Consider the following 12,473-nt stretch of genomic DNA (forward strand, 5'->3'; position numbering starts at 1 on the left):
CATGGCAAGGTAGTAAAGAGCTAGAAAGGATCCCAAATGGTGCTGTAACCTATACGAATATGTCAAAAGTTGTGGATTTATTGTATTACCCTAATTAACTAGGGGTCGAGACGGCCTGTTAATTTAACTTACATCAGTCAACCATTTGCCACTCATGGAAGTTACTTAACATCAACCTTCCCAGCCAGCAAAAAATGTGGGCCCCATATGGGTTTGTGAGTGGGCGGAGTTGGGCCCATGTAGCCCATGTGGGCCCTTTGTGGGCAATATGTGGGCAGTGTTTATAAGCATGGGTCTGATGTGGGACCCATATGGGCAATGTGGGCCACTTTGGTTCAGCTGTCAGGAGTGTTCTAAAATGTATTTTGTGAATTTTCTCCGATTCTAAAGGTCATTTGTAGTGCGGGGACAACTGAGAAAATCGATAACCTGTAATAACTGATGTGTTGCTTGTGAATTAGGTGATGGTGCGGCAGGGCAGACATTCAGACAGACAGACGAACCAGTGACGGGTCAGCATCGCGTGGGTCTGACTCATAGTGAAGGTGCCGAGGATGGTTAAAGTTAGGTTTTCTTTTACGGGGAACAACGAGGAGGAATTTTTCACCTAAGTCACGTGGGAGAGAGGAACAGCTGTCTCTGAACTCCTGAGTTAGTGGAACAGGCCAAGTATCTGTAACTACAACCACCGTTCGGTGCTAGTTAGCCGGCAGCCACGCCAAAGGGGGGAAGGAGGAGTCGAGTTAGGGAAGGCGCTGAGAACTGCATATTCAGTCAAGCCTCGTCTCTCCTTCCGACAGGTATATGTGAAGTTTAATTCCAACGGACAGTGATTATTTAGGGTGTTACAATGTTATTAGTATACATATGACGGTTAACTTAGTCAAGCCTCGCCTCTCCTCCCGACAGGTTCCCTAATGACTGGGCAGTTACCCCCTTGTTGTGTTAGAATGTAAAGTTCCCCCTTGTTGGGCTTCCATGCCCACCCTCTGTTATCCTAGGAGCACGAATTTCTCATCCCATGATTAATAGAGTAATAGAAAAGGATTATTTTTCTTGTTAGTGTCATTTGTTTAATACAATGCTTGTGGGGACTCATGGCCATCTCCTTGGTGTCATGAATCCCCATGACTACCTTGCTTCCATGATCATCCCTGTGAACACATATCGGTGGTACGAAATATTTTCAGTAATAATCATGTATCATTGAACCCTGATTAGGGTAGCTGTTATTTAGCAACGGTTAAGTGTTTAGACTATGGCCAGTGTACCACATCCTTCATGTAGTTGTAATAGTCTGAAGAGATGAGTGAGCCCTTTAAAAGGTGAATAGGAGTGATGAGTGATAATTATTAATTAGGATTGATACTTAACTTCAGTAAGCTCGCTACCATGACCAACTAAATGATGAATTGTAAATAAGTTAATTAACTTCAGTCAGCTCGCTACCATTACCAACAGAATAATTAATTGTAAATAATATTGTTGCTTAACTTCAGTAAGTTCGCTACCATTATATACCAACATAATGTGAATAAACCTCATAAGTTAACCTTGTGTTGCGTCACCCTAACAACCATAACAACTATGAAGCTACACTTGATAGTAATATATTAAAAACAGAGCTGAAGGCAACACATATTACAGTTTCGAAGCCTGAAAAGCTGAAATAAAACTTCATTATTAATCTGGATAGCACATTATTTTGTTGCAAAGCTGTTTAGTCTGGCATAGGAAAAGCGCAAACAATAAAGAGTGAGGAGATGACAGAGACGATAATTGTGGTGTTCCAGGTGTAGAGTAGTGTGTATTTTGTGTATTGTTCGTATGTTTTTGTTTTGTCTTTTTACGGGAGGTGCCGTTTCAAAGGCCCGACTCAAGAGGAATCTTTAGACACCTGTAACATCAAGATCAGGATCAAGAATATTCAAAATGGAGCGGAGAGAAGAAGGACGGACCAGCAGAAAGGGATCGACGGCGGCCATATTGGATCACGGTCCCTTGTTCCCAGTCTGCCTATTTACCACTCCCACCTCGGGCCCCAACCCACAGTGCTTCCCCAGACAACCCTTAGCTCTGCATGACACCCCTGACTACCCCTGGATGTCGTCAGATCCGGGAGGAGGCCGCGAGGCCGCCTCCACCAACTTCAAGGGTGATGTTGGTGGAGGATTCATGGTGCAGGGACGTGGATGGTGTGGGGGAGTAGGGGGAGGACGTTGCTGGCCGGGTGACGGCGGGGGGAAAACTGTGGCTGCGGGGGGTGGGTGGTGGGCCTAGAGTTGGGTGGGCGGGGAGAGGAAGGGGTGTGGGGGGCCCTCTGTGTGTGGTGGTGGGCAGAGTGAGGTGTTTGCAGGGGGAAGCGCGGGAGGGGGTCAGTGTTGCTGAGGGGCTGTGGGGGCGGGGTGGTGAGGCGTTGTGGAGTGGGCGCGAGGGTGAGGAGACGTGGGGTGGGGCGGACAATGGCACCAGGATGGTGGGTGGAAGGGGTTGGCTCCAACACTCCGGAGGCAGTTAGCAGTGCGGCAGCGGGGGGGCGCTGGGGTGGTGGTCCAGGGCGAAAGGATCCAGGTTTGATCTCCCGCATCCGCTGCCGGGACTCAAGCACCGTCAGGTCTCCTTTAGTAAGGCTGCTCTGTATGTTTTCTGCTGCTGCATGAGCTGGGCAGAGTTTGGAGGTGGACGTGTGTACGCCCTGGCAGTAGAGGCATCGAGGGTCCTTCGTGCAGTCCTTTGCACCGTGGTAACCGCTGCAGGTGCGGCACCTGACCTGGCCCCTGCAGGTCCCTGTCCCATGCCCATACGCCAGGCAGTGGTAACATTGGAGGACTGGAATGGTATGGGGCCGCACTGTATAGGCCATACTGTCGATGGCCACATGTGTTGGAAGTGGGCCTTAGAATTTAATGCGGATTGCCAGGCCCCGGACTCTGGCACCGTCAATGAACTTGCCAGGAAGTCTGCTTATGGCACTTGGGAGGGAGCGGGAGCCCCCCAGAACAGTCAGTTTGGCTAGGATGGCAGTCAGGCAGGGCTGTGTCGACCGGGTAGATCCGGCCGTATGTATGTTTGTGGGCAGGGTCTGGGTCAATCACCCGGCCAGGCCCCCAGGGAGGTCACAGACTCTGGGGTCTGGGTTAAGTTGTCAAGGTTCGCAACCTCGAAGCATAACCCGTACCCCCCGTGTGTGATCTGCAGGGTCCCCTCGATCACTTTTTTTCTGGAAGATGGAGCCGTGCAGAGCATGGGCCACCTTGGATGGGTGGATGAAGCAGCGGGTGTGGTCGTAGGAGAGGCATACCACTAATGGTGGCTTGCCGGTGGGGTCAGGGTTGTTGGGGAAGGGGAGGGTAGGAGTGTGGCCAGGGTCATCTAGGGGTTCCCCGGGGGGTGGCGGAGTGAGGTGGTCCGTGGGGCCCAGTGCGGAGGGCTGGATGGCGGGTGGGGTGGTGAGCGGGAGGATGGGGTCAGGAGTGGGAGGAGAACCATGATGGTGTTTGGGTTCGCTGGAGGGTACATCACCAAGTGGAGAGCGTGGCCGTTTGAAGGTGGAGGTGGTGGAGTCCATCTGTACCGCGGCGGACGGAGGTAGTTGCCTGGTGACGTCGTGGGAGGCTTCAAGCAGGGAAGGTTGGTGGGCGGAGGCGGCCTCGCGGCCTCCTCCCGGATCTGACGGCATCCAGGGGTAGTCAGGGGTGTCATGCAGAGCTAAGGGTTGTCTGGGGAAGCACTGTGGGCTGGGGCCCGAGGTGGGAGTGGTAAATCGGCAGACTGGGAACAAGGGACCGTGATCCAATATGGCCGCCGTCGATCCCTTTCTGCTGGTCCGTCCTTCTTCTCTCCGCTCCATTTTGAATATTCTTGATCCTGATCTTGATGTTACAGGTGTCTAAAGATTCCTCTTGAGTCAGGCCTTTGAAACGGCAGCTCCCGTAAAAAGACAAAACAAAAACATACGAACAATACACAAAATACACACTACTCTCTACACCTGGAACACCACAATTATCGTCTCTGTCATCTCCTCACTCTTTATTGTTTGCGCTTTTCCTATGCCAGACTAAACAGCTTTGCAACAAAATAATGTGCTATCCAGATTAATAATGAAGTTTTATTTCAGCTTTTCAGGCTTCGAAACTGTAATATGTGTTGCCTTCAGCTCTGTTTTTAATATATTACTATCAAGTGTAGCTTCATAGTTGTTATGGTTGTTAGGGACCGGGTGACGCAACACAAGGTTAACTTATGAGGTTTATTCACATTATGTTGGTATATAATGGTAGCGAACTTACTGAAGTTAAGCAACAATATTATTTACAATTAATTATTCTGTTGGTAATGGTAGCGAGCTGACTGAAGTTAATTAACTATTATTTACAATTCATCATTTAGTTGGTCATGGTAGCGAGCTTACTGAAGTTAAGTATCAATCCTAATTAATAATTATCACTCATCACTCCTATTCACCTTTTAAAGGGCTCACTCATCTCTTCAGACTATTACAACTACATGAAGGATGTGGTACACTGGCCATAGCCTAAACACTTAACCGTTGCTAAATAACAGCTACCCTAATCAGGGTTCAATGATACATGATTATTACTGAAAATATTTCCTACCACCGATATGTGTTCACAGGGATGATCATGGAAGCAAGGTAGTCATGGGGATTCATGACACCAAGGAGATGGCCATGAGTCCCCACAATCATTGTATTAAACAAATGACACTAACAAGAAAAATAATCCTTTTCTATTACTCTATTAATCATGGGATGAGAAATTCGTGCTCCTAGGATAACAGAGGGTGAGCATGGAAGCCCAACAAGGGGGAACTTTACATTCTAACACAACAAGGGGGTAACTGCCCAGTCATTAAGCTGCTCCCACACTAGGACTTTTCAAGCGCGTCATCACGCTACTCGATCGCCTCAACTCCCATATATGGTAAAATGGGCGGAGCTACGCGGGACTCACCGAGAACCTAGCCGAGGGGCATTTGGCGGGACTGGCGAGTCCCGCGCTCAGTTGTTTCCATACAGTGAAGATGGCCTAGAGGAGTTTACAATCTATACGGCATAACCTCAGAGGGCCAACGGTCCGCTCACAAGGGGATACGAGAGAAACACTGCATGTTAATAGCCTAGATTGCCCTAGAACTTACAATTTACACGACATGACCTTGGAGGACCTACGGTTCGCTCACAAGAGCTACGAGAGAACGATTACATGTTGAACATGCATTAATTGGGGTAGGAGGGAGTTTGGGTGGTGTGTGCGAGTGTGTGTGTGTGTGTGTGTGTGTGGACGAGACGATTGTGTCGCCGGGTCGTCACCAGCAGGTTGAAATGATCGAGGGCGGCTTGTGGGCAAAAGGGTAATTACTCGCCCCTAAGATATTAATCAGTATGGTAAGCCGGGGGACGGGGGATGATGCACTGGGAGAAGGGAGAATGCTTCACTGGGAGGGGTGTTGGAGGGCGTTAAATCACTGGGCAACGGAAAGCTGCTTACCTGTAGGTTGAAATGAGGGTGGGTTATGGGCCACTTCATCGCTCTGCGCTCTCTTTTATACCGGGGACAGGGAGAGAAGAGAGGGATAAAGGGATTCCCTGTATTACCCCGAGGGAAGGAACCGTACAACGTCCACTGACGTCTGACTCAGACGGTCGCCTCGCCCGTTTGGGAGTTTCCCCCCCCTTCCCCCTCGAAAGTCCGACTCATGAAGCGCGTTACCAACCCCAGTGTGGGAGCAGCTTTAGGGAACCTGTCGGGAGGAGAGGCGAGGCTTGACTAAGTTAACCGTCATAGGTATACTAATAACATTGTAACACCCTAAATAATCACTGTCCGTTGGAATTAAACTTCACATATACCTGTCGGAAGGAGAGACGAGGCTTGACTGAATATGCAGTTCTCAGCGCCTTCCCTAACTCGACTCCTCCTTCCCCCCTTTGGCGTGGCTGCCGGCTAACTAGCACCGAACGGTGGTTGTAGTTACAGATACTTGGCCCGTTCCACTAACTCAGGAGTTCAGAGACAGCTGTTCCTCTCTCCCACGTGACTTAGGTGAAAAATTCCTCCTCGTTGTTCCCCGTAAAAGAAAACCTAACTTTAACCATCCTCGGCACCTTCACTATGAGTCAGACCCACGCGATGCTGACCCGTCACTGGTTCGTCTGTCTGTCTGAATGTCTGCCCTGCCGCACCATCACCTAATTCACAAGCAACACATCAGTTATTACAGGTTATCGATTTTCTCAGTTGTCCCCGCACTACAAATGACCTTTAGAATCAGAGAAAATTCACGAAATACATTTTAGAACACTCCTGACAGCTGAACCAAAGTGGCCCACATTGCCCATATGGGTCCCACATCAGACCCATGCTTATAAACACTGCCCACATATTGCCCACAAAGGGCCCACATGGGCTACATGGGCCCAACTCCGCCCACTCACAAACCCATATGGGGCCCACATTTTTTGCTGGCTGGGAAGGTTGATGTTAAGTAACTTCCATGAGTGGCAAATGGTTGACTGATGTAAGTTAAATTAACAGGCCGTCTCGACCCCTAGTTAATTAGGGTAATACAATAAATCCACAACTTTTGACATATTCGTATAGGTTACAGCACCATTTGGGACCCTTTCTAGCTCTTTACTACCTTGCCATGGGCCGGACTAGATCACAGGTAAACAATGGTAGGTGACAAGTGCTATAATAAAAAAAAATAGCTGATTTTCTCCCATACTATCTTATTCTATATTTCCAACAACATTTGCGAGGCTGCAGTGAGCGAGGAAATAACACAGTGTGTGGTGGAACGTTTTCTATGGCGCACCGGACAGACTTGGGAGAGAGTAGACTATGAAAATTATATAGTGCGATGGTGTATTATATATAGTGAGGAAAGATAATAATATAATGCCATTGGAAAGCAAAGTGCGTGAATAAACAGAAGACATGATCGACAAAGAGGAGAGGGACCTATACGGAGTGATACAGGTCAAAAGGAGAAGAAAAGGAAGAAGCTATCTGCGAAAAAATATATATAGTGCTATAGTTTATTAAAGTGAGGAAAGATAGATAATATAATGCCATTGGAAAGCAAAGTGCGTGAATAAACAGAAGAGATCGAGGCGCGATACAGGTTAATTAAAAGGAGAAGGAAAGGAAGGTTTCTCCGAAAAAATGAGGAATATAATTATGTGAAGAATATGTGAAGCAGGGAAGGCATATCAGAGAATGAGGAATATACTAACAGACATTTATCAATACGAACTAGGAGAGGAGCAATCAAGACTTATGTATATAGCCTGTGTTGTTATGTATGGATTATAAACTTGAAATGTGGTGCGAAGGCTTAATCATGAAAACTTCATGGACAGAGATAATTATGTAGGTATACATAAATTTCCGACATGAAGAAATGCTATGGAGAATGGATATCGGAAGAGAAATATTGATAAATGTGAGAGGAAGACAGATATGAGATTATTATCACACGCTATGAAAAGAGGAAAGATTAGAGAACTTGAGTTTAACGTGGAGTCCCGGGTAATATATAAAGCAAGAGACAGGCAATAGGGAAAAGTATATGAACGGAATAATAAGAACAACGAGAGATGGATGCAAATGACAGAAGATAAGAAAGCTGTGGCAATCCATGTCGATCCGGTAAGGTAAGTGTCCCAGGAATTGGTCGCCATCAGTTGTGCTCGGCATCAAAGGATCCAGGAGAGAAAGTTGAAGAAGGATAAGATGTTTATGGCAGCGCAGACACTCATGGACATACAGGAATACACTCAACCTTGCAGTGACGAAGTTCATGTTGGTAAGTGGGTATGTTGATATATGCCATCAACAAGTAGCCTGTTCTATGCTTTTTTTATGGAAATACAGACCTTTTCATAAAAAAAAACCATTCATATCACCATAAAATGCATTCTCATCCTTTTTGTTGATGTAAGTTAAGAAACCTCTTCTAAAATGGGTATGAATTGTCACGGGTCAAAGTTGTCATGGGAGTGTATTACTATCGTCTCACAATCTTCTTAACCTTTCAGAACAACAGGAACAGTTGTCCCTACTAGCCATTGGCCAGACATTTCAGACAGAGAAGCAAACCAATCTGTCTAGACCAGCTGCCTGCCAGACAGAAACTGTAACAGTTGCAACTGTTGGCTGCCAAACAGACCTCACCCTAATGGAGATGACCATGTTTGATCAGCAGTATGAGGACTTGAACCAGTTACGAACAGAGGTGTATGAACTCCGTTCTACAGTAGGTGACTACAATAACCTCAACCTCAGTAATGATGATGAAAAAGTACTTTTTTATACAGGGCTGCCAAACTATGCTGTACTGATGTGCATTTTTAATTATGTTTGCCTTAATGTTACCCATTCAATTAATTCAAAGCTATCCCCGTTTCAAGAATTTGTTATGTTTCTGTTGCATCTTCGTTTAAACACATGCTTCCAGGATTTGGCCTACAGATTTAATATATCTCTTTCAACTGTGTCAAGGATATTTTATTAATGGGTAGATACAGCAGATACAAAATTAAGACATTCCATTGTTTGGCCCGGAAGAGAAGAGCTTAGGCTAGCAATGCCTGCATGCTTCCGCAGGAATTTTGGTGACAAGAGTTTCTGTCATACTTGACTGTTTTGAAATGACCTTGGCTACTCCTTCCTCCCTAATGGCCAAGGCAGCTACTTGGTCAAATTATAAACACAATAACACCATGAAATTCCTCATAGGCATTACTCCCACAGGATGCATATCATTCATATCTAGAGGTTGGGGTGGTAGGGTCAGTGACAAGACCATTACCGAGAAGTGCGGCATTTTAGAAAATTTGCTACCTGGTGATATTGTGCTTGCTGATAGAGGGTTTGGAATTGAGGAAAGTGTAGGATTATACCATGCAAGTTTATATATTCCATCATTTACCAGGGGAAAATCGCAGTTGTCAGCCTTTGAAGTTGAAAATACTAGGAAAATTGCCAATGTAAGAATTCATGTAGAGAGAGTAATTGGGTTGGTTCGTCGTAAATATAAGATTTTTCAAGGTCCACTTCCAATAGAATTAGTAAAAGGTAATGACAGCAATGAGACTACGCTAGATAAAATAGTTAGGATATGTTATGCACTTGTTAACTGTTGTCCAGGCATTGTACCAATGACTTCATGAATGTAATTTAATTACTTATTTATGTTTAATATGTAATTTTTAATCCAGCCTTCTTCCCAACAAGTGGGATGGCAGATTAAATTAATTGGTAAATGTAATCCAATTAATTACATTATCCATTTCTATACAATAAAATAAAAACAAAGATTGTTACTATAACCATATAGTGTCTCTTAGTAACCCTTTTTAATGGGGGAGGGGGGCCTATGGATAGAAGCCTTGAGAGGCCTAATAAGACCCACTTTTTGTGTGTTAAGATGGCCCAAATGTAAATCATGGCATTAACAGTGACATACAGACTATCATTATCTCAATCAATTGGGGCATACGCCGGGGAGCGCGTCGCCACATCCACCCAATGACGCCAGCCTCGGGGGTTCCTCCAGTCTAGTCTCCATGCAGGCCCCCTTCCCATCCCAAGTACGTACCTCATGGCAAGTAATAGGTGTCGAATCAGTCTCATGCAATAATCATTGATTTGACATAGTCATTCCAGCGATACCCTATGATCCTGCGTAGACACCCATTACCAAAGGCATCAATCCGCCTCTCCAAGTCGCTATTCAGTGTCCATGTCTCACAGCCATAGAGTAAGACAGGGAGCACAAGCGACTTGAAGATCTGGATCTTTGTCCTTCAGCACAGGTATCGACAACGCCATATACTCTGGCTGAGCGAGTCCATAATGCCATGGGCCACACAAATCCATCATAAGACTGCCTGCTGAGACCCACCGTCGTTATGAACTACACTACCAAGGTATGTGAAATTTTCCAAGATCTAAACGTCCTCGCCACACGCTCGAACAGACTGTACTGCTTCATCTAGCAAGCCCCTAAACACCTGTACCTTGGTCTTAGCCCAGGAGACCATTATGAAATTACTAAAAGATGGGTTGAGAAATAAGACATACAAATAACTTTGCATCAGATTATATCAATATATTAATGTGGACTAGAGGAGGACTAAGGGCAACATATATACATTCAATGTAAATCATGGCAATAGCAGTGACATACAGACTATCATTCTGAGTTTACTAAATGATGAGATGAGAAGGCATACAAATAAATAACTTTGAATCAGAATATATTAAGATATTGCTGTGGACTAGAGGAGGACGATGATTATGGACTAGAGAAAACACTTATATTATACCTTCAAATACATTTTCATCTGAAATTTATTTATGTCTACAATTAGGGCAGTACCATTTTCCTTTGGGCACTCTCTTCAGCTTCATACAGGAAATGTGAAACCAGTGAGTCGCACACATATTGTCACACTGGATCATCCTACCATATTCATGCTGTCTACATGTGCACCATATTTCCTGAGCACCCTGAATATTACATAGACTCATATGTGACGGCCTACGTGTGTACACGGTAGCCAGGAGTTCTGGCAACACACCTGTTGACAAATATTTTGACTTTTGTGGTGATGGCCTCCCACAGCCATTCGTCAGGGACTACATTCTTTGAATAGACATGCTACTCAGCCAGGTGCCAACATTTCTTACCAGGATTTCTTACCAGGATGAGCTCCACAGGCATGGAGCAATACATAGATATTATTGACAGGATACAGAATTTAGCCTGTTGTGTACATAAATACATACTCTGTGCTTGGGTGTGGAACTAGGTGTCACTTCTTAATATGTTATAATTAGGGATTGTTATGAATGAGTCAGATGCGGAGGGTAACAGCCATGTTTCAGTTATTGCAGCAAAGTCAATCCTGTTCTCATCAATTAAGTGACACAGTAAATTAATCTTATTACAAAGGCTATTTACATTTACAAGAACAAAATTTAATTCTCTAAAGGGGCATGTGGGCGTTCCTCTCCATTACCTGGGCCGACACCAGGGCTCGGGGTTGGAGCAGTACCCACAGACTTCCCTGGCTCCTGTGACTGTCCAGACTGACTCCTTTGAGAAGACTCTGTTCTCCTATTCACAAGGCTCTGTCGTCAAGCATATAACTCTTGCCACTGAATATAAGTCAAGTCCCGGTTGATATAGATGTTGGAGAATTGATCACTGTCTTTGAGGGATTTAGCTTCAAGCAGTAAGTCAGTGCGAAGATCTTGGTTCAAGCACTTGACTCTATAAATTCCTTTCACTTGATTGAGACAATACAAGTCTAGTATTGGAAACTGAGTTCCGAGAAGATACTCTGAAATTTGAAATAATGTGTTTTTAGCTTCTGTCAAGTTAGTAGCCATGATACCATGAAAAATTATGGAGTCTTTAAGTTTGCGTCTTTCCTCAATTTCAACAATCTCCTTCCTGATTATAAAACTAAGATCTTGAGATTCTGTTGGACGGTTTCCCCAAACACCAGTGCCAGCTATGGCCTGGCTAAGCCCAGCATTAGCTTGACAACTGGCGCTGCCATGGGTGCAAGGCCTGACCGCAACCGACACCTGGTCAGTCAAGACAGTAACCTGCTCAGATAAAGCCTTAACAGAAGTACAAAGGGCCCTAACAGTCTCATGGAGCTGCTTAGGGCAAGGTTGTTACTACCACTGTCCCCAGTGCACCTGCCTCCCCCACCAACACCACTAGCCCCGCCGGAATTCCCAACTCTGCATCCAGTACAGACAAACAGTAAAGCATCTCTACCCTCTTTTAATGACTGTATAATTGACTGGAACAGACCCATACACAGAGGAGAGTCATGAAGCCATAGGGGGCACTTATCACAGCCTATGCAATTGTCATCCATGTCACCACACTATCCACAGTATCTATCATCACTACCGTCAGCATTAATATTTGCAGTAGCAGAGGCACTTGAAACAATATTATTAGGGTTGGTCTTACGATTGGACCTCCCGCCCCCCCCGGCCTCATCATCGTGAAAACAATCATTATCTATGATATAAGGATCTACATTTCCTATAACAGATATTATTTCATCATATCTGTGTGCTGCAGCCGCTGGAAGCTGGTAATAATACGAGGAGTGGTCTTTAAACACAGCCATCCTTAGCGCCTGAAACCAGCCGTGGACCCACACAACGAAATGTAAACAAACTCAGCTGATAGAGTCCGGTGCATTGTGGGAAATATGTGACGTAGGTGCAAGGAACCTTCTCTTTGGCTCTCACGAAGGTTCTTGTCTCTAGGGAGAACACGTGTACCAGATGTTCTGAGTGTTTTCAAAAAGCACGCATTCCTTTGTGGGCCGGTAATAAAGTCACAGGAAAAATAGTCACAATTTTGGTTAGGATAAAAAGTCACAGGAAAAAAAGTTACAACTTTGG

At 45.3% G+C, this 12,473-nt stretch overlaps 1 protein-coding gene across 1 annotated transcript; it reads right to left on the reverse strand.

Moving 5' to 3' along the window:
* Positions 1-2,173: 2,173 nt before the first annotated feature.
* LOC127004712 (uncharacterized) lies at positions 2,174-3,679 on the reverse strand. The gene is made up of 2 exons (XM_050872804.1): positions 3,179-3,679; positions 2,174-2,254 (listed from the first exon to the last, which is right to left on the reverse strand). The coding sequence occupies exons 1-2, from the start codon at positions 3,677-3,679 to the stop codon at positions 2,174-2,176; spliced, it is 582 nt and encodes a 193-aa protein (XP_050728761.1).
* Positions 3,680-12,473: the final 8,794 nt, after the last annotated feature.

The sequence above is a fragment of the Eriocheir sinensis genome, chromosome 28 (genome assembly GCF_024679095.1).
Source record: "Eriocheir sinensis breed Jianghai 21 chromosome 28, ASM2467909v1, whole genome shotgun sequence".
NCBI lineage: Eukaryota > Metazoa > Arthropoda > Malacostraca > Decapoda > Varunidae > Eriocheir > Eriocheir sinensis.